This window comes from Elephantulus edwardii, unplaced genomic scaffold (genome assembly GCF_000299155.1).
Source record: "Elephantulus edwardii isolate Elephantulus edwardi_28Jun2011 unplaced genomic scaffold, EleEdw1.0 scaffold00005, whole genome shotgun sequence".
NCBI lineage: Eukaryota > Metazoa > Chordata > Mammalia > Macroscelidea > Macroscelididae > Elephantulus > Elephantulus edwardii.
Window position 1 is genome coordinate 10,264,999 of NW_006399755.1, and position 22,298 is coordinate 10,287,296.

The 22,298-nt window shown below is 39.6% G+C and overlaps 1 protein-coding gene across 1 annotated transcript in view; it reads right to left on the reverse strand.

Annotated features, from left to right (window-relative positions):
* The window catches only part of YIPF1 (Yip1 domain family, member 1), a 53,829-nt gene that overhangs the window by 16,274 nt on the left and 15,257 nt on the right, over positions 1 to 22,298 (reverse strand). Inside the window, exons 2-4 of the mRNA XM_006879704.1 lie at positions 18,658 to 18,821; positions 13,457 to 13,537; positions 12,670 to 12,757 (exon numbers count right to left, since the gene is read on the reverse strand). Coding sequence (XP_006879766.1) covers positions 12,670 to 12,757; positions 13,457 to 13,537; positions 18,658 to 18,821 — 333 coding nt within the window. The remainder of the gene's footprint in view (positions 1 to 12,669; positions 12,758 to 13,456; positions 13,538 to 18,657; positions 18,822 to 22,298) is intronic.

The following is a 22,298-nucleotide window of genomic DNA, read 5'->3' on the forward strand; positions in this document are numbered from 1 at the left end:
TTCTGGAATTCTCAATGTTAGCCAAACTTTGTTATGATTCACACAGCCAAATGCCTTTGCATAGTCAATAAAACACAAATAATCATCTTTCTGGTTTTCTCTGATTTCAGCCACAAACCATATGACATGAGCAATGATATCACTCATGTCACAGCCTCTTCCAAATTCAGCTTGAATTTCTGACAGTTCCTTAATGAGATATTATAGTTCCAACCATTTTAAAATTATTTCCATCAAGTTTTTACATGAATTATTTAAGTTACTGTTCAATAATTTCCACATTCTGTTGAATCACCTTTTTGGGGGGATGGGAACAAATATGGATCTCTTTCTGTTGGCCAAGTAGTCTTCCAAACTTCTTGACTAGTGAGCATGTCCAGAGCTTCATCTATTTACTGGATCATGTCAACTGATATTCCATCAATTTCTGGGGCTTATATTTTTACCAATGCTGTCAACATAGCTTGAAATTCTTCCTTCAGTCCTATTCATAGTTTTTTTATCATATGCTACTTCCTGAATGGTTTAAGTGTCAATCAATTATTTCAGTCAAATGACTCTGTATTCCTTTCATCTTTGGAAGCTTCTCAGATCATTCAAGATTTTGTCTACAGAATCTTTCAGTATTGCAAATTGAGGCTTAAAATGTGTTCTTCGAATCTTTCAACTTGAGAAATGCCAAGCATGTTCTTTCTTTTTTGGCATTCTAACACCAGATATTTGCACATTCTGTTATAATCCCTTGCTTTGTTTTCTCAAATAGCACTATTTACTTCAATCCCTCCAAGAATGTGCTATTGCTTTCGGTGTACTATTTTTTCTATTTAGAGGCAGTACTAATGGTTTTCACTGCTTTTCCTACCATCAGAACCCTTATTCTACATGTCATGAGACACAGTGTAGGGGTTCTTGTAGTTATCGAGTATGTCTATTCAAATTATGCATTCTGTAATTAGGGAAATCACCAGTGGATAGAATTGGGAACCCACTAGACCAACTGTTAGATGGGTCTGAGCTAAGACTCGATTAATAACTTGACTTTCATATGCTCCAATTCTGATGGCTCAGATTGATATTTTGGGTCTCCTACAATTAGTGTCAGTTCAGAGTCAGTGTCCAGTAACTCTTGAAAAGTTTAGTTCTTTTCTCTTCTTTCCTAACAGATTAGTTATTGTCTTAAAAATCTACAGAGTAATTATTCTATATTCTTTGGGGAAAGATGAGAGAAAGATTAATAGGATACATTCTTGGCAATATCACAGGGTTCTCCCTCAACAGAATATGGGTTCCCCTGTATTTAAAGGGTTCTGATCCCTGACATCCAAGCAGATATATGCACACCCATGTTTATTGCAACTTTGTTCAAAACAGCAAGGAGTTAGAAACAACCTAAGTGTCCATCAACAAATGAATAGACAGAGAAGCTGTGGTATATTCACACAATGGAATACTACGCTGCATTGAAAAACAAGGAACTCATGCAATATTATCCAAAATGGATGACTCTGGAGGACATTATGCTGAATGAAGTATCTCAGTCACAAAAGGACAAATACTGCATGGTGCCACTGTTGTGAAAAAGGACTGACATGGGGTTGGGGAGAGATTAAGAAAAATGGGTTCAATAATGTATACTGCATTGAAACAGATGAAGGAGCAAACTGTTTAAAAGGGATATGTGATTAGGTATTTTTGTCATGACTGGAGTCATGAAGGCTACATGGTGGAGTGGCCCTGGGGGAGGGTTTGTAAAACAATGAAAGAATTTTTCTTTTACTTTTCCAAGAGTGTAGTGTTCTGGGGGGAGGGTTGGGAGGGGAGAAAAGTGCAACAATGAATGAATGGAAATCCAAAGTCTCTGTAAATTTTTACTGGAATTAATAATAAATTTAAATAAAACAATAAAAAAGGGTTCTGATCCAAGTCTTTTTTTTTCCTTGTTGTGTACCATCAGATCAGACTGGCACAAGAGAAGATTGCCCCTCCTTCTCCAGGTGGAGCATCTGGTGGATTCAAATTGCACACCTTTGGAACTGGAGCACAGCTTCTTGCTAGTAGGCCACCAGAGCTCCCATTTAAAGGGCTCTATAAACTGGCTCATCTTAGAACTGATTGGAGGGCTGTGACTCTATTTTGACAATTCTTATTAGACTGCTGTCACTTGATCCAGAAATCTTGAATTCTTTTGCTTTCAGAGATCAAGAAAATAGAGATATCCTGTCTAAGTAGTCAGCACAATGGCCACTAGAGTCAGCCTATTTTCTGAGTACTGCAGTCCATGATGGTTAACTATACTCACATTTTCTTAGTTGATTATGTGCTGCAACTTCACCTCTACCAATATGGGGTACAATCAGCCCCACTGTGGTTGTTGTCTTTTTAAGTGCCGTCGAGTTGAATGTGACCCACAACAACCCTATGAACAACAGATCTGAACCCTGTTCTATCCTGTGGCATTCTCACACTTCCTGATACACTAGAGCCAATGGCGGCAGTCACTGTGTCAATCCACCTGGTTGAGGGTCTTCTTCTCCTTCACCAACTCTGCCTTTGCAAGCATGATGTTCCTCTCCAAGAAATATCTTCTCCTAGTAACATGCCCAAAGCATGTGAGATGAAGCTTTATAATCTTGACCTCCAAGGAGTATTCTGTCTGCACTTTCTCTAAAACGTATTTTTTTTAAAATCCATGAGATGTTCAAAAATCTTCTCCAACACCATAGCTCAAAGGCATTAATAATTCTTCTGTGATCCTCATTCACTGTCCAACTCAGATGCGTAGCAAGTGATCGGAAAGACCATACCTGGAATCAGATGCATCTTAGTGCTCAAACTGGCATCATGCTCCTCAATAATATGGAGAGGTCCCTGACTACACTTTCTCACTGCAATACATCTTCTGATTTCCTGACTTCTGGTATCAAGGGTGTTGACTGTGGATCCAAGAAAGATGAAGTTGTTGACAGTTTCAATCTTTTCTCCATCTAATATGATGTTGCCTGTTGGTCCAGTGGTAAGAATCTTTGTTTTCTAAATGTTGAGCTGCAATCCATATTGAAGTCTGTATTTTTTTATCTTCTGCAACAGGTGCTTCAAGTCCTCCTCACTTTCAGCAAGCACAGTTGTGTCAGCTGCATAATGAAGATCACTGATGAATCTGAATCTTCCTTTGATCCTGATGCCACATTCTTCTTCATTGAGTCTAGCTTTTCTAATCATTTGCATAGCATACACACAAAAAAAGATATGGAGAGAGAATACTGATGGACTTCCTTCTTAATTTTAAACCATGCAGTGTTCACCCGCTCTGTTTCACGTAACAGTCTCCTAGTCCACACACAGGTGTTGTGTGAGCACAAGTAAATGCTCTGGGACTCCCATCCTTCTCAATGTCAATTTGTTATGATCCACACAGTTAAATGCTTTTGCACAGTCAATAAAGTATACATGGACATTCTTCTGGTATTCTTTACTTTCAGTCAGGATTCATCTGACATCAGCAATGATATACCTGGTGCTATGGCCTCTTCTAAATCCTGCTTGAACTTCTGGAAGTTTCCTATCCATGTACCATTCTAGCCATTTTTAAATGACCTTCAGCAGTATCTGGCTTGCATGTGATAGTAGTGATATTGTTTGATAGTTTCCACAATCTGTTAGATCATCTTTCTTGGGGATGGGAACTAATATGGACCTCTTCCAATCTACTGGCCAGACAGCTGTCCTCCAAACTTCCTGGCATAGCCTGGTGAGTGTAGCCAGGGCTGCATCTGTTAACTGAAACAAGCCAACTGGTATTCCATCGATTCCTGGGGCCTTTTTTTGCCAATGCTTTCAGTGCAGCTTCAGCTTCCTTCTTCATTCCTATTGGCTCCTGCTCATATAGTACTTCCTGAAATTTTTTTAGTGTCAGTCTGTTCTTTTTAATACAGTGACTATGTGTATTCCCTGTATCTTCTTTTTATGCTTCCTGGGTCATTCAATACATTGCCCATAGCAATGTATCTTTCAATACTGCAACCCAAGACTTAAACTTTGCAGTTCTCTAAGCTTGAGAAAATGCAAAAACAACTTCTTCCATTTTTATTCTCCAATTCTAGGTCTCTGCACATTCCATTACAGTACTTTTGTTTGTCTTCTTAAACTGCCCTTTGAAACCTTCTGTTCCGCTCTTTTACTTTGCATGTTTTCCTGTTTTGGCTTCTCAACACGCTAGTGCAATTTTCAGAGTTTCTTCTGACGCCCATATCAGCTTTTTCTTTCTCCTGTGTCTTTGTAATGATTATTTGTTCTCTTCATGGATGATACCCTTAATGAAATCCCACAACTCATCTGGTCTTCAATCATTGGTATTTAATACTTCAAACTTAAAGAAGATTTTGAAATTCAGGTGGAATAGACTCAAGATCATGTTCTGGTTCTCATGGACTTACTTTCATTTTCTTTAGCTTCAATCTGAACTTGCACCTTAGTAATTGATGGTCTAGGTTTGACTGTTAAGTTTCTCCAATGATTCCCTCCACAAATGTAGTCAATCTGATTCCTATGCAGTCCGTCAGGTCAGGTTCATGTGTAAGGCTGTTGTTTGTGTTTTTTGGTGTCTTAATACATGTAGAGTAGCTCTTCCATAGGAGGCCTACACGCCGCCATGTCTCTAGTGATCCCAGAGAAGTTCCAGCACATTCTGCAAGTACTCAACACTAACATCGATGGGCGGCAGAAAATAGCCTTTGCCATCACTGCCATTAAGGGTGTAGGGCGAAGATATGCTCATGTGGTGTTGAGGAAAGCAGACACTGACCTCACCAAGAGGGCAGGAGAGCTTACTGAAGAGGAGATGGAGAGTGTGATCACCATTATGCAGAATCCACGCCAGTACAAGATTCCAGACTGGTTCTTGAACAGACAAAAAGATGTGAAGGATGGGAAATACAGTCAGGGTTTGGCCAGTGGTCTGGACAACAAGCTCCGTGAAGACCTGGAGCGACTGAAGAAGATCCGTGCCCACAGAGGGCTACGCCACTTTTGGGGCCTTCGAGTTCAAGGCCAGCACACCAAGACCACTGGCCGTCGGGGCCGTACTGTGGGTGTGTCCAAGAAGAAATAAGTCTGTAGGCCTCATCTGTTAATAAATAGTTTATACATCTTAAAAACAAAACACATGTAGAGTAGTTGTCCCCACTGTACAACCTGACTTACATAAAATAGTAATCACAGCAGTTTCAATGATACTAGAGCTCCCTTCACAAATGTGTTCCTCACTGTTGTGGAAAAAGTTGCCCTCTGCGTATTGAATGCATAGGTCTATGAGTCTCACTTGATAAATCCATTTTAATATATGTCTCAACTAATGGACATATAATACATGTTTGTATATATAATATGTGGAATTTTCTATATAACCAATTTATAGAAAGGAAATGTTTGTGAAGGGATTTTTTTTTACCTCCAAATTTCCTTACAAATGAAAATTTACATAGCAAACCAGATTCACATTTTTGCATAGATCATTCTGTGACATTGGTTATAATTTCTGTAATGTGTCAGTATTTCCATTTATTTAGGCACTCCCTTGCTTTAAGTTTTGCTTTGTTTGGTAAATCCTTACTTTGTCTATTTATAGAGTTGATTCTTTTTTTTTTTTTTTAGTTGATTCTTTAGGGGAACACACATTCCTCACAGACAGGAGTTTGTTTGGTAAGACAATTTAGTAATAAATAAACTGAAAGGTGACTTCCAGCAGTGAGCTGTTTTTCTTGTCTTTCTTAAATCATAAAGTCTGGTCTTTGTTTGAAATTTGAAGTTTTGTTCTACATTTTTATCTTCTTTGAGAACTGATATTGTATCCCTGATCAAAATGCTAGGTAGTAGCACCTGTGGGTATGTAATAGGTGGAAAAAATACTGTACTTCTGGTCTCAGGTCAGAAGAGGTGACTTGTGTATGCTGTTAGCCTTGTTTATTAATTTATTTTTTTTAATCTTTTGTTTTTCTTTTGCTCAAGACTGGAAGAGATCAGTAGTTTTATATCAGATTACTCCTTATCAAACAATGGTGTAGAACAAATGTACAAGGAGCTGGAGTCAGAAAATCAAAAGGGATGAACTTGCGCAGCATTTTTCTTTTTTTAACTGACATTTTAATGAAAGTTTATAGAGACTTTGTATTTACATTCATTCATTGTTGCACATTTTCCTCCCTGCCCACCTCTCCCCCTAGATGGTTTTTCTCTTTGAAAAGTAAAAACAAACAAACAACTTTCATTATTATACAATCCCCCCTTCCCCAAGTCTACTCCCCAATGAAGCTCCCATTCTGGACTTTTCTTTCTGGGTTTTCAGTGGCAGTCAGTCACATGAGAGGAAGAGATTGCTCATCCTTCCCCCATAGCAGCCTATGGATCTGAACCACAAGCCTTTGGGATTGCAGTTCTTATCACTAGGCCACCAGAGCTCCCACAGAGATAGTTGTTGTTGTATGCCATCAAGTCAGAACTGACCCATAGCTGAACCTCCAGTGGGTTTTCAGAAGCAGTAATCACATGGGAGGAGACTGTCCACCTTTTCCTGAGGAGCAGTTGGTGGATTTGAACTGCATGCCTTTGGAATCACAGTGTAGATTCTTACCATTAGGCCATCAGAGCTCCTGCAGAGTAAGTCATTGTTAGGTGCCATAGAGTCAATCAGAACTTATAGCGACCTTATGAATAGTTACCTGACACTTGCCCTATCCTGTGGAGCAAGGAGATGCTGAATAGTTTAAAATCAGGCAAGTTTTGTCTATTTGTAGAACTTTTTAAAAATCACGTCTTTTTTTAAAAAATTTAATGTTCTTCTTCCTGGGTCATATTTTGTACATAACCGCTTGGAGGTCACTGGGACTTAAGCTATTAAAGATCTAGAAGTAAAAATAGGTGGTGGGGTTAGGTCCAGGGACATTCAGCAGTGTTTCATAAAGCATCTGCTCTGCAATGCCCCAGATAATGCTCCAGTGTTATCGCAACAGAGCCTCTTCAGGCATTTTCAGTTTGAAATCAGATGAATGTGGAAGAGATAATGATTTTATAGGGGAGAGTAGTTTAGCAAATATAAATGGAATAGTCTCTTCAGATAAGATTTAAATGGCTGATTCTTTTGGCAGAAGTGATTCAACAGAATTTGGGGTCCCAGTATTTCAGGCTAACTGGTTATCTATCTTTATGTCCCTGTACCAAGTTTCAGGATTACATTTCTTCACAATCAATTCCCTAACGTTAACTTCAGACATCATATGAGGTGGGAATTCAAATTGTGTTGTAGTTCTGTCACTCTTATTATAAGATTCTAAAGTCATGAACCTAAGACTCTTGGTTTGGTTTTGGCAGTATTAGCTGTTACAGGAAACAAGGTTTCTTTCAGAGCACAAGTAGCAAGTTCTAGGTCTTTTATGTGGTACTAAGCTGGGACTCTGACACTATGAGCTTATCTTTTTATTTCTAGGGCCAACCAACCAGTTTCCTTACACTTCTCATGCTGACTTTATTGGGGGAAGAAAAAGTATTAAATATGCATAATCACCCAGCCATTTCTTTCTCATAAATAGTCGTTTACTGTGGTAATATTTTTGCATACTTCTATCACCCACTCATACCACAAATCAGCAATATACTCTTGACTTTATTATTAGCACCTTTAAGACTAGCTGGATTTTGAGAGCCCGTTCAAAAAATTTATCCTTATAATTTTATTCCTCTAGAATCACAGTAGGCTAGGTTCACCAAAGGAGCAAAATTAGTGAAACATGTTGTTGTTGTTATGTGCCGTCAAGTCGTTTACGACTCATAGCGACCCTATGTACAACAGCCCTAAACCCTGCTCTATCCTGTGCCAATCTCATTGCCTCTGACACACCCATCCCGATTACCCCAGTCACTGAATCAGTCCACCTCATAGAGGGTCTTCCCCTCCTGCGCTGTCCCTCCACTCTATCCAGCATGATGTCCCTCTCTAAAGACCTGTCTCTCATTACAACATGTCCAAAGTATGTCAGGCGAAGCCCCAGAATCCTTGCCTCCAAGGAGCAGCCTGGTTTAACCCTCTCTAGGATGAATCTGTTTGTTTTCTTGGCAGTCCATGGTACATTCAATACTCTTCTCCAGCACCACAGCTCAAAGGCATCAACTCTCCTTCTGTCCTCCCTAGTCATTGTCCAACTCTCTGATGCATAATAAGTGATTGCAAAAACCATGGCCTGTATCAGGCGCACCTTAGTCTCCAGAGAGACACCATTGCTCTTGAATACTTTAGAGAGGTTCCTAACAGCAGACTTTCCCATTGCAATACGTTTTTTGATTTCCTGGCTACTGGTGCCAAGAGTGTTGACTGTGGAGCCGAGCAAACTGAAGCGGTGAACAATCTCAATCTCTTCGCCATCCATCCTGATGCTACTGTTTGGTCCAGTGGTGAGAATTTTTGTCTTCTTGACACTGAGCCTCAGTCCATATTGAAGGCTGCAGTCCTTGACCCTCTGCAGTAAGTGCATGAGGTCCTCCTCAGTTTCAGCGAGCAGGGTTGTGTCATCTGCATAACACAGATTGCTGATAGATCGTCCACCAATCCTAACGTCTCGCTTCTCCTCATAGAGCCCAGCCTCCTGGATATTCTGCTCTGCATACAGGTTGAAAAGGTATGGAGACAGGACACATCCCTGGCATACACTCTTCCCAATTTTGAACCATGCAGTGTTGCCCTGCTCTGTTCTGACGACTGCCTCTTGGTCCAAGTATAGGTTTCGCATTAGCACGATTAAATATTTAAAGAGTGATTCAATTCAAGGCTATGCCCCACATAGTTGTGAGGGCTGGCAAGCCCCTATCCAAGGGTCAAGTGTCAGGCTGGGGGCTTCTGATTCATATGGCTGAGGGTCTGACAAACTCAAAATCAGCAGATCAGATAGAAAATTGCTGACTCATGTGACTGTGTAAAATGGCAAATCCCACAATCTGCAGGTTGAGTAGCAGCAGTCAGCTAGCTTATGTTCCACCAACTGAACGCTGGAGGCTGACAAGTCGGAAACAGGATTCAGAACAAGTGTGAGCCTATCAGACACAGGTCATATCTCTGAGGAAATACCCTTACAAATGATTGGCTGATGGTAGCAAATCACATCATGAAAGTGAAATGAGATCACTGATAACTTGAATGTTTTTTCTCCATTTATCATGCTGTTGCTTAATGGTGAAATTGTGAGGATTTCTGTTTTCTTTACACTGATGTGTAAGCCATACTGAAGGCTGTAGTCTTTGCTCTTCTCCAATAAGTACTTAGGTCAGATTCTCTTTTAGCAAGTAAGCCTGCAAAGTCATTAACATCTGTCCACCCACCAATTTTGTCTAGCCCAGTATCAATAACTCATCCCTGGGTTGGCCATTATTTCCAACAACAACAACAAAAACCCTTTTCAAACCCTTAGTATTTTTGTATCTTTATCATTTTTCTGGCCTATGTGTAACCCTTCCAATAATTTTCCAGTGCTTAAGAGCACAATCAAAATTCCCTAGGCTGATATAAAAGATCTACCATGATCTGGAAGCTCTGCAATCTTTCTACCCACTCCCAGAAGAGGCTCAGGGTCCAGAGACACAACAACCAATTTGTCTCATGTTGTTTCATTTAGATTCCAACTGAAGGCAAATCCTGTCTCCTTTATTCCAAATTCTTATTCTTCTACAGTGTGGAAGCTCTAGAGGGCCGGGGGTAAAAAGCTTTGCTGCAATCCCAAAGGCACGTGGTTTAAATCCACCAGCTGCTCCATGGGAGAAAGACAGACAATCTCCTCTCACATGATTTACTGCCTCTGAAAACCCACACTGCAGGGTCAGCTATAGATTAGTTCTGACTCGACAAGGACACAAGAACAACAAATAGTATGGGTGGGAGGGAGCTTTAGTACAGTTTTATATTTATAATGCAGATTTTACAGCATTTTTTTTAAATTAAAAAACCCACAAAGAATTGGGGGAACCCCAAGCCCCACTGGTAGACTCATGATATCACTTCTTCAAATCTTTTTAATGATGTCATGTTATTTGGAGCCTTCTGGTGCTTGCTTTTTTCCCCCCACTAAAACTCATCCATGTTGATTTTTATACATTTCACCCATTTAAAAAAAAAAACCACAAACCAACTGTTTCATGTATGAATATACCATGATTTATCCATTCTCTGAAAATGAACATTTCTGCCCTTTCCAAATATTTGCAATTACAGACAATGCTGCATTGAATAATATTTTTCTATAAGTTATTTTATACATATGAGAATTTCTAGGAATACATGTCTAGGAATAGAACAGCTGAGTCAAACAGGATAAGCATCTTTAAACTGTTGTAATTTTTCTGTTAGTTACACATCCAAGTTCTCTTTACTCCCTATCACAGGGAATACAGACGTTCCAAAAGCAGAGCCAGAACTCAATACAATCTCTCACCCCTTGCCATCAAATCTGCCACAAATCAAAACTCTACTCAAAGTGACTTAATTTATCTCAATTGTGTAATGTCTTCGAATATTTTCAAAGCAGAAATTATTACTTTTAATTATGGCATTAATATAATACATAGTTGCATTTTTGTGTCTAACCTTTTTACAAGGTTTATAGTAAAAGGTCATTGCAAAAACAGGAAGGAAAAAAGACTAAGATGGATGTCAGTACAGACTCTGAATATTGCACTAGACTGTCAAGAAGTCAAAGCAAAGGGAAGAAATCAGTAAGTTAAGAAGTTAAACAAAAGATTCCAAAAGGTAGCTTGCGAAGACAAAACAAAGTATTATAATGAAATGTGCAAAGAACTGGAGTCAGAAAACCAAAAGAGATGGACTCAGCTGGCATTTCTTAAGCTGAAAGAAGAACAAATTCAAGCTTTGAGTTGCAATATTTAAGGATGTTATGGGCAAGATACTGAATGTTCCAGGAAGCATTAAAAGAAGATGAAAGGTGTACACAGAGTTGATGTACCAATAAGAATTGGCTGACAAGTTAGAATTTCATGAAACAACATATGATCAAGGGCCTATGGTGATGAAGGAGGAAGTTCAAGCTGTTCTGAAGGAACTGGTTTAAAACAAGGCCCGAGGAATTGATGAAATACCAACTAACATAATTCAACAGGCAGGAGCTACCCTGGATGTGCTCACCATGTTGTACCAGGAAATCTGGAGGCCAACTACCTGGCCAACTGACTAAAAGAGATCCATATTTGTTACCATTCCAAATAAGGGTGACCTGATAGAATGTGGAAATTATTGAACAAATTCTGCTGAAAATTATCCAAAATCAATGGGAATAGTACATCATCAGAGAACTACTAGAAAAACAGGATGAGTTTAGAGGAGGCCATGGCATCAGATGCCATTGGCATTAATGCCAATGCTAGATGGATCTTAGGTAAAAGCAGAGATTACCAGAGGAAAGTCTATATGTGTTTTTTCATTGACTATGCAAAGGCATTTGACTGTGTGGATCACAACAAACTGTGGCTGACACTGGGAAGAATGGGAATCTCAGAACACTTGATTGTGCTAATGTGAAACCTAGACCTGGACAAGAATAAGTTGTCAAAACAGAGCAAGAAAACACTGCAAAAGCAGGAAAGGAGTGCATCAGGGATGTGTCCTGTCTCCAAACCTTTTCAATCTATATGTGGAAAAGATCATTTGGAAGGCTGGACTTTATGAGGAGGAATGTGGAATCAAGATTAGAGGAAGACTCATCAACAACCTATGTTACGCAGATGACACAACCTTGCTTGTCGAAACTGAGAGGACCTGAAGCATTTGCTACAGAAGGTCAAGGACTATAGTCTTCAATATGGACTGAATCTTTCCATCAAGAAGACAAAGATTCTCACCACTGGGCCAACTGGCAGCATCATGATACATAAGAAGAGACTGAGGTTGCTAACAACGTCAGCTTGCTCGGCTCCACAATCAACACTCTTGGCACCAAAAGCCAGGAAATCAAAAGACAAATTGCTGTGGGGAAACCTAAGGTCAGGGACCTCTCCAGAAAACTGAAGAGCAACGATGTCAGTCTGGAAACTAAGGTGCACCTGATCCAAGCCATGGTCTTCTCAATTTCTTGCTATGCATCAGAAAGCTGGACAATGATGAGGAATGACAGAAGGAGAATTGATGCCTTGGGAGTTGTGGTGCTGGAGAAGAATACTGAATATATCATGGACTACCAAGAGAACAAATAGACTTATTCTGAGTCAGTGAAACCAGACTACTCCTTTGAGACTAGGATTTTGAAGCTCTGTCTCCAATATCTGGGGCATGTGGTTAGGAGGGATCAGTCCTTAAGAGAAGGACATCAGGCTTACAAGGGTGGAGGAACAATGTCGGAGAGGAACACCCTGGATGAGATGGATTGACTCAGTAACTTGGGTAATGGAGTAGGCTTATCGGAGACAGTGAGACTGGCTCAGGATAGAGTAAAGTTCAGTGCTATTGAACATAGGGTCGCTATGAGTCGCAAGTGACTCAGCAACACACAACAACATTACCAAAGCTCAGAAGAATCAACTTTGCATGTCTCATACATAGTACATTTCTCCACCTTTTCAGCAGCCCATACGCTTACCCGAGTTCAACCAGCATACGGGAATGAGTCAAAATGGCAACATACATACCGTAGAGATCGGGATTGCTGCGGATATACAATCTTACAAAATTTTTTCCAGGTATTGGCAAAAGAGACCCTTTTATTCTGTCAAAGACCTAGAAAACAACATAGCAGTAAGCCTACTGAAGATTTTCCTAAGTTTAATAAATTCAATTATTAAAAAACTGACAAGTATTAGAGCTTGTATGCTGTTGTTCTTGATGTTAGGTGCTGCTGAGCTGAGTACAACTCCTAGTGACCTATGAACAACAGATCTGAACCCTGTCCTAACATGTGCCATCCTCACAATCTGACACACTCAAGCCTACTGCTGAAGTCACTGTGTCAGTCCACTTGGTTTAGGATCCTCTATCTTTCCAAGTACGATGTCCTTTTCTAAGAAATAGCTTCTCCTAACAACAATGCCCAAAGTATGTGAGATAAAATGTCATTATTTTTACTTTGTATGAATACAGCATTTTTTCAAATAGTAATAGCTCTTTAGGGAGCACTCGTGGCTTAGTGGTGAGGACCTGCACTGCCAGCACAAAGGAACACAGTTCAAATCTACCAGCTACTCTATGAGGAAAAATAAGGGCAATCTCATCTCATATAATTTATTGCCTCTGAAAAACTACTGGAGGGTTAACTATGGGTAGGTTCTAACATGATGGTATGCAATAACAATAACAGCTCTTTACTTTTGTAAAATCATTCCTAAGATAGAGGGGCTTTTATATTATTTGGTTGTTTAATCAATGGAAGAAACAAGTCTCCAACACATGTAAAAGGGAAGGTGAAACTAGTTTACAAACCTGGTAAGTATCCACATCAAAAAATGTCTGATAATATTCAAATGTCCAGAAGGGGGAGCTTTTCTTCTGTCCAGCGAGTAACTGTTCAAAACAAAGTAAACATAATGAACATAGAAGCAATTTGCTAATTCCAGCTACGCATAGACACAGCAACAGAGACAGAGAGATAGAGCGACAGAGCAAGAGTGAGAGCGAGAGAGAGAGAAAGAGAATACGCACAAGAGCAATCTATTTAATGAAAAATTAAGATATGGAAAAGATCAGACTCCTTAATCATAAACCATTTCTGCAACAGACACACTTGATATCAACTAGCATCAATTTTGAAGTCCTAGCAAGTCTTTTACTAAATAGCTTTGGCAAATCAGTGTATTTTTCTAAGTTATCTTTACTGTTGTCAGTTATCTTCAAGTTGATTTCAATTCATGATGATCCTGTGAGACAGAGTAAAATTTCCCCATAGAGTTTTCAAGGTTATGACCTTTTGGACACATAGCCTATCTTTCAAGGTGCCTCTGAGTGGATATGAACCCAACTTTTTTGCTAGTAGTTAATGGTTCGTATCACCTAAGGCCTAACACTCTCACTGCTACTGAGTCAGAACTGCCTCATAGCTGACCCGCCACTGGATTTCCAAAGCTATAAACTAATCAGGAGGAGACAGGAGACTGTCCAGCTTTCTTCCTTGAAGTAAGTGGTGGAAACTTTGGATTACCAAGACAACTCCCTACTCAGTACGCCACCAGAGCTACCTTTGGACTAACAAGGTCTGTATTACAGGATTACAGATGTAATGTCTATTAAAGACATTAAAATTAAGTAGTTTATACAGTGGATCAGGACAAGGAAGCATCAACCTGGGAAGTATTGAAAAAGGACAATATGGCTACCGCAATTAGCAAACAGGTACAGGTTTTATTTAACTGTTCAAAAAGAGGGGCAACAAATAAAAGGGAAAAGGAGAATGGAGAAAACCACTGGGACAGCAGAGATTAATGGACAGATGGTGAGGGGGTGAAGAATAGCTAAGGTATAAGGACATATATTGAGACAGAGTGACAAAAGGCATTGATCAATAATGAATGATTGATTACATAATACACAAGTACATGAATGAGGTGGGTCTGATTCAGGCCATAGTTTTTCCAATCACTTGTTATGCATCTGGGAGCTGGACAATGAATAAGGAGACAAAAGAATTGATGCCTTTGAGCTATGGTGTTGGAGAAGAGCACTGAACATCCCATGGACGGCCAAGAGAACGAACAGATATGTCTTGGAGACAGTATAGCCAGAGTGCTCTTTGAGGCAAGAATGATGAGGCTTTGCCTCACATATTTTGGGCATGTTCCTTGGAGGGGCTATTCCTTGGAGAAGGACATGATGCTGGGAAGGGCTAAGGGTCAGTGAAGGAGAGGAAGATCCTCAGCCAGGTGGACTGCCATGGTAACTTCCACAAATGGGCTTTTGTGGTCTCAGGAAGTGTGAGGGTGGTACAGGACAGAACATGGTTCAGACCTTTTGTTCAAAGGGTCACTATGAATCATACTCGAGTTGATGGCACCTAAAACAACAACAACAATTATACATACACACATCACAGTCACTGTTGTCAAACTGGCTCTATATGTACAACACTGTAAATGTCATTTCCCATTTTTATTCAAGATCTTTACCACTGTTACCACCTGAATTCTCAAAAATTTGATAGTTTGGTTTACTCTAAAGTACTAAAAACTTAAAATATTACTGCTATGACACAAAAAAAATTAGAACATAACACATAACTGGAACATGTACAGAGTATGAATCTAGAAAAACTGGAAGTTGTAGAAACAAAGACTGATACTTAAAATTTTAACTGACATCTTAGGCATTAGTGAGCTGAGAGAGACTGGTAATGGTCATTCTGAATAAAACAATTGTATAATTTATTATGTCAGGAATAATAAACTGAAGAGGAATAGTGTTGCATTCATAGCTATAAAGGGCATTTCAAGATCTAACCTTGGATGTGAGGGCGATGCGGCTGTGACATCTGTCACCCCACTGATTGCAAGGGTTGATTTGGCTGATCTGGCCGGCTGGGTGGTGTTCCCCTCTCCTCTCACCGATCCATGTGCATCCCTCCTGAAGCTGTGCGCTCAGTTGAAGAGGACAACCATTCCCGATAGAATCAACACCGCCCTTCGCTCAAGAGTACATGAGTAGCTGAGCTCCCCTGCTAGAACCTCCAGACAAGCTCTCTAGATGTATCTTGAATTACATTAATGAGATTACAAAGTCAGAGGAGAAAGAAAACAACAAAATGGATGATGGCTGATGGCCTAAAATTTGCACTAGAATGTTAAGAGGCCAAACAAAGGGAAGCAATGTAAAAGAGATGAACAGGAGATTTCAAAGGGCAAGCTGGAGAAGACAAAGCAAAGTATTATAATGAAATGTGCAAAGAATTGTAGTTAGAAAAACAAAAGAGAAGAACTTGTTCAGCATTTCTCAAGCTTAAAGAGCTGGAAAAAAAAAATTTAAGCCCTAAGCTGTAATACTGAAGGATTCTACGAGCAAAATCTTGAGTGATGCAGGAAGCAACAAAAGATGGAAGGAGTACAGTTACTGTACCAAAATGAACTTGTCACCACTGAGCCATTTCAGAGAGTAGCATATAACTAAGAACCAATGACAATGAAGGAAAAGGTTCAAACTATATTGAAGACATTGGCAAAAAGTGAGACACTAGAAGTTGATGGAATACCAATTGACATGTTTCAACAAATGCAGCACTGGACATGATCACTAGTCTAAGTTAAGAAATTTGGAAGTGAGGGAGCTCTGGTGGCCTAGTGGCAAGAAGCTGCACTGCAATCCCAAGGCGCATGGTTCAAATCCACCAGATGCTCTGCTGGAGAAGGAGGGACAATCCTCCTGTACCAGTCAGATCTGATTTGATGGTACACACACACACACACACACACACACTAATAATAATAATAATAAAATATTTTTAAAAAGAAATTTGGAAGTGGTCAACTGACTGGAAGAAATCCATATCTGTTCTCATTCACAAAATATGTTATCCAACAGAATGTAGAAATTACTCAAAAATATCATTTCAGTACAAACTTGCTAAAGATTATTTTTGAATGGCTGACACAGTATACTAACAGGGAACTGTAAGAAATTCAAACTGGATTCAGAAGAGGCGGTGTGGCATGAGGGATGTGAGTGCTGGTATCAGGGATATCAGCAGCTGATGTTACATAGATCCTGGCTGAAAGGACAGAGTATCAGAAAGACAGTTACTTCTGTTGTATTGAATATGCAAAGGCTTTTGACTGTGTGGATGATAATAAATTACGGGCAACACTGAGGAGAATGAGAATTCCTGAATACTAAATTGTGCATCTGAAACCTGCACATAGATCACGAAGCAGCTGTCAAGACAGAATGACACTGCATGGCAAGATGAGGAAAGGTGTGACTCAGAGTTGTTTCTTTCTGTACACATATTAAATCTGTATACTGAGTAAATAAAAAGCTGGATGATATGAAGAATAGTGCTTTGGCACTGAAGATTCACCAACAAACTGCATTATGTAGATGACGTAACCTTATCTGTAAAGAGTGAAAAGCACTTGCAGTACTTGCTGCAGATCAAAGACTACAGTCTTCAGTACAGATTACTTTTCAACATCAAGAAAACAAGCATCTTCACCACAGGACTACTAGGCAACATCAGGATAGGTGGAGAAAAAAGTAAAGTTGGCAATGATTTCATTTTACTTGGATCCATAATCAGCATCTATAGTAACAACTGTCAAGGAATCTGTTCTCAAAAACAATGTATTCGAACTCTGTAAATAAACTAGCATTTAAAAAAAAAGAAATTAAAAGATGTGTTACATGGGGAAAATCTGCTGTCAAGGACCTCTCCAAATGTCAGTTTAAAGACTAAGATGTGCCTGATCAAAGCCATGGTCTTTTCAATTGCTTCCTATGCTTCTGAAAGTTGGACAATGAAGGATGACAGAAAAATAACTGATGCCTTGGAACTGTGGTGCTGGCAAAAGCACAAACAAGCCTGTTCTGAAAGAAGTGCAGCCTGGGTGCTCCTTATGACGCAAGGATGGGGAAATGAGGAGGATTCGTTCCACAAAGGGTACAGATCGAGTCACCTTCCAGGACAAGCACAAGTAGATAGTTTTTGTTTGTTAAAAGGAAAAATATTTTACAACTAGATTTCCAATAATGGCATGAACTGCTCATTAACTGGAGGCATTCGAGTTCTCACCTTTCTGACATACCGAAGATAGCATTAAAACCTCAGAGGGGAGGATAAAATAACAGACACTGAAGGTTCCTGTCAATTTTATACAACTCTATCACCTAAGTGCTCCTCCAGGACACTGCCATCATGATTTATAAAGCAGTAATAGAAATACTTTTCTGGAAGATAGCAATGATACACATTTAAGAACTGGCTTCTATTCCAGCTGGAAACCAGAAGTCACCTTAGACAACTTCTTTCTCATCAACTCTTGCTGAGTCTACGTCTTATGGATCTGTAGTACACAACTCTAGCTCAGTCTTCATCATTAGAGCCTGACCAGTCTCCTACTTCGTCAGCTGACTCCTGAGTCCCTCTCCTTTCATTTCATACTCTGCATGCCCACGTCTTCACTACACCCAGCCATATTGCTTAAACTTTTTCAATCTTTCAGTCTTTTCAGTTTTCAGAAAACAATTCATACTCCTTTGGGTTGAGTTCCCATCTATTTGTCAGGATTCACCATCTGTCTTCACCTATGCTTTGCTCTTATTGCTTTAGAATTCTTAGCCTCCTGTCTAAACCATACCTTTCATGCCTCTGTCACTTTACCAAAACCTTTACCAATATTACCTTTCCCCACCTTTTCTCCCTGGTGAGCTCCTATTCTTTCAGATAGATGCATTTTAGTGTCACTGCCTCTCACAAGACTTCTATGATTTCACTGTTTTTGCTCTCACAGTTATCATGTTCCCTCCAGAAGTGCACTTCAATGTGTTCTCATGATGTGTTTGCTAGTCTGTTTCTCCCATCAATCTAGAGGTAAATCTGTGTCAGACTTAGCTCTGGGTTGTCATTATGTGGCAGGAAACCTGGAATACTAGTGTACCCGTGTGAACAAATTTTGGAAAACAGACAAAAAATATCCAAGTCGAACCTCTGTTTTGTCTGAGTCATCGTTCCCCAGTAACTCATCATCCTCTTCTCTCCCTGAGCCTCTTGGGGTTCTTGGCCGATGCTTTGGGGTTTCGTCAGGATCCTCAATATTTATCGTGGTATCTTCTGGATTTGCTGATAGAGTAGTGCCGGCATCACCAAATTCTGAAATCAATTAGAGCATGAAGACATCAAAGGCCTTATCCACACAAGATACGCCACACATGTAAATTTAAAGATAAGCTATCACAACCTTAGCTTTAGTCTAGACCCTGTGTAATAGCAAAAAGCATTGAAAAACATCTCATCAAGAAATCAAAGCGACATAGAAAAATTATTAAGAAGACAACAGAATTTTGAGTCAGACTTGGATTTTAATTTTGGTTCAGCTACTTATTAATTATAGAAGCCCAAGCCAGCAATTTAACTTCTGGAAGCCTAGTTCTCTCATCTACGCTTTAAAACAAGATTTCTTTCCAAGAATTTGAGTAGAGTTAGAAATATTACCTATGGGGGTGGGGTGGGCGGGGACAAAAGGGCAACAATGTATGAATGGAATTCCAAAATCTCTGTAGAAGTTCATTGAAACGAATAAAAAAAAAAAAGAAATATTGCCTATGTAAGGTCTCCTTCACACATGGAGCATATCTATGAATCACATTAAGAAAACAAAAATCCATCGTACTGGACCACACAGGCAGCATAATAATGGAGAAAATATTGAAGCTCTTTTAATTTCATTTTACCTGGATTCACAATCAACATCCAAGGTAACACCAGTCAAAAAATGAAAAGATGTGTGTACTGGGAAAATCTGTAGTCAAAGTCCCCTTTAAAGTGCCAAAGAGCAACAATATCAGTTTAAAGACTAATGTATGCCCGATCCAAGCCATGGCCTTTTCAATTGCTTCCTATACTTCTGAAAGTTGGACAATGAAGGATGACAGAAGAGTAATTAATGCCTCTGAATTGTGGTGCTGGAGAAGAGTAGTGGATATCCCACAGACTGCTACAAGAATAAGTCTGTTTTGGAGAACATACAGCCAGGGTGCTCCTTAGAGGAAAGGATGGTGAAGTTCGTGCCACATATTTTGGGCATATTGTTAGGAAGGGTCAGTCCATGGAAAAAAGACATGAGGCTGGGAAAGGGGGAGTGTTACAGAAAGAGAGGAAGATCCTCAACAAGATGGACTAACACAGTGAGCAGACACTGTGAGGACAGCGCAGGATAGGACAAGCTTCAAATCTATTGTCCACAGGTTAGTATGAGTTGCAGTCGACTTAATGGCACTTACCAACAAAGTTCCCCACAGAGTGCCTATCCTACAACCAGTACCCAATCAAATCTCTCCTTTTAGTTCAATGCATTTTAATGAAAGCTATTTTTCTAATGAGTTATGTGTAATCCCACAAAGAATATGGAGACAAAAATGAAAGTAGAAAACATAAAAGAAAACATTCTTAGTCCCACCACTCTAAGGCAAGGACTACCGTTTTGGTCTATTTCCTTTATTCTATATAGTGAGAATCATGCTATTTATGATTATGGTAGTAGTGCAGAAGAGGTGATTGGATATTGTTGTACCATCAAGTATGACTCATAGTAACCCTAGAACAACAGCTCTGAACCCTGCTCTATCCTGTGCGAACCTCGTCTCTGATGCACTTGAGCCCTGTTGTAGTCACTGTGTCGATCCATCTTGGTGATATCAGAGAAATAAACTTGAATATGCAGTTGACGGCATTTGACAATAAACTATGCATCTCTTTACACATCCTGTCTCTTTTCCACACAGCAGAGTGGCAGCACAGATAGTATAAAGAGGAGCCAGACTGATTGGGTTAAATCTTGGCAGCACAGCTATTATTAGATGCCATCCAGACAAGATTTCATAAGCACCCTATGAACAACACTGAAATTTTGCCCTATCCTGTACCATCTTCATGATCTCTGCCATGCTCAAGTCAGCTGCTGTAGTCACTGTGCCATCTCATTGATGGTCTTCCTCTCTTTCAGGCTTTTCCCTGCATGATGTCTTTTTCCAAGGACTGGTTCCTCATGAACTCAACTGAGTACTTTGGAGTCCTCACTTTTTCAATGTTAATCGTAGTTAACAACATAGTCAAATACTTTCGCATAGTATAAACACTTTTTTCTGGTATCTTCTGCTTTTGGTCAAGATCTCTAGCTTACATCGCGATAATATTTCTTGTTACACAACATCTCTGAATCCAGCTTAAATTTCTTAAAGTTCTCTGTCAATGCACTGTTCCAGCCACTTAAAAATAATTTTCAACAAGATTTTGGTTATATGTGCTATTAATGACATTGCCAATTATATCCAAACTCTGTTGTATCCCCATTTTTTTTTTTTTAATAAGTACAACTAAGGATTTCTTCTAGTTGGTTAGCCAAGTAGCTATTTTCTCAATTTGTTAGCACGGAATCGTGGGCACATTCAGGGCTGCATTTGTTTGCTAAAACACCTCAATTGGTATCCCATTAATTCCTGGGGCCTTATATTTTTGCCAGTGCTTTCAGTATAATTCTATAGGTTCTAGATTATATGCTACCTCCTGAATTGGTTCTGTTTTGGACAATTCTTTTTGGTACACTGGCTTTGTGAATTCCTTCCATCTTCTTTTGATGCTTCCCGCATCAGATTTTGTACATACAATCTTCAGTATTGTAACTTGAGGTTTTATTTTTTCCTCATTCTTTTGCTCTGAGAAATGCACTGTACGCTCTTTCCGTTTGGCATCCTAACTCTAGGACTTTGCACATTTAATTATAATACTTTGCTTTGTCTCTTCTGGCTGTCTTTTTTTTTTTAAAAAAAATATTTTCTGTTAGTGTGCTTACAAAGTTCATATACACGGTATTTCACTCTCCTTCATTCACATTTTTTCATACAATCATCCCCTCATGTTTAATAAAATTAATCATTTAACCATTACAGTCTTTCGAGATCCCTGTCAAATCTTTCCCATTTCCTATACTCACCTACTCCATCCAATCACCAAATTGTGCGACCTTATGCTTCCCCCATCCATCCGTCCTCACCCCTCTGCTACCCTCTCTCGCCCCCCCTTGGATCCTCATACACATTTTACTAGTTATCTATTTCTACAATGATGATTTTATGCAGTGTTTGTCCTTATGAGACTGAGTTAGTTCACTTAGCATAATGTTCTCCATTCCCTCCCAAAGTTATGTAGTAATTTTCAAAATTGTTGCTCCCGAGTGCTTGCACCAGTATTCCATCATGTGAATGTACCCCAACTTTTCAACCCATTCAATTGTGGTTGGACATTTGGGCTGTTTCCATGTTCTTATAATGGTGAATAATACTGCTATGAATACTGATGTACAAATCTCCATTTGTGTCTCATTTCTAATTTTCTCAGGATATATTTTCAACCTGTATGCAGAGCAGATTATCCGAGAGGCTGGGCTCTATGAGGAGAAGTGTGGCATCAGGATTGGTGGAAGATCTATTATTAACAATCTGCGGTATGCAGATGACACAACCCTGCTTGCCAAAACTGAGGAGGACCTCATGCACTTGCTGCAGAGGGTCAAGGACTGCAGCCTTCAGTATGGACTGAGGCTCAATGTCAAGAAGACAAAGATTCTCACCA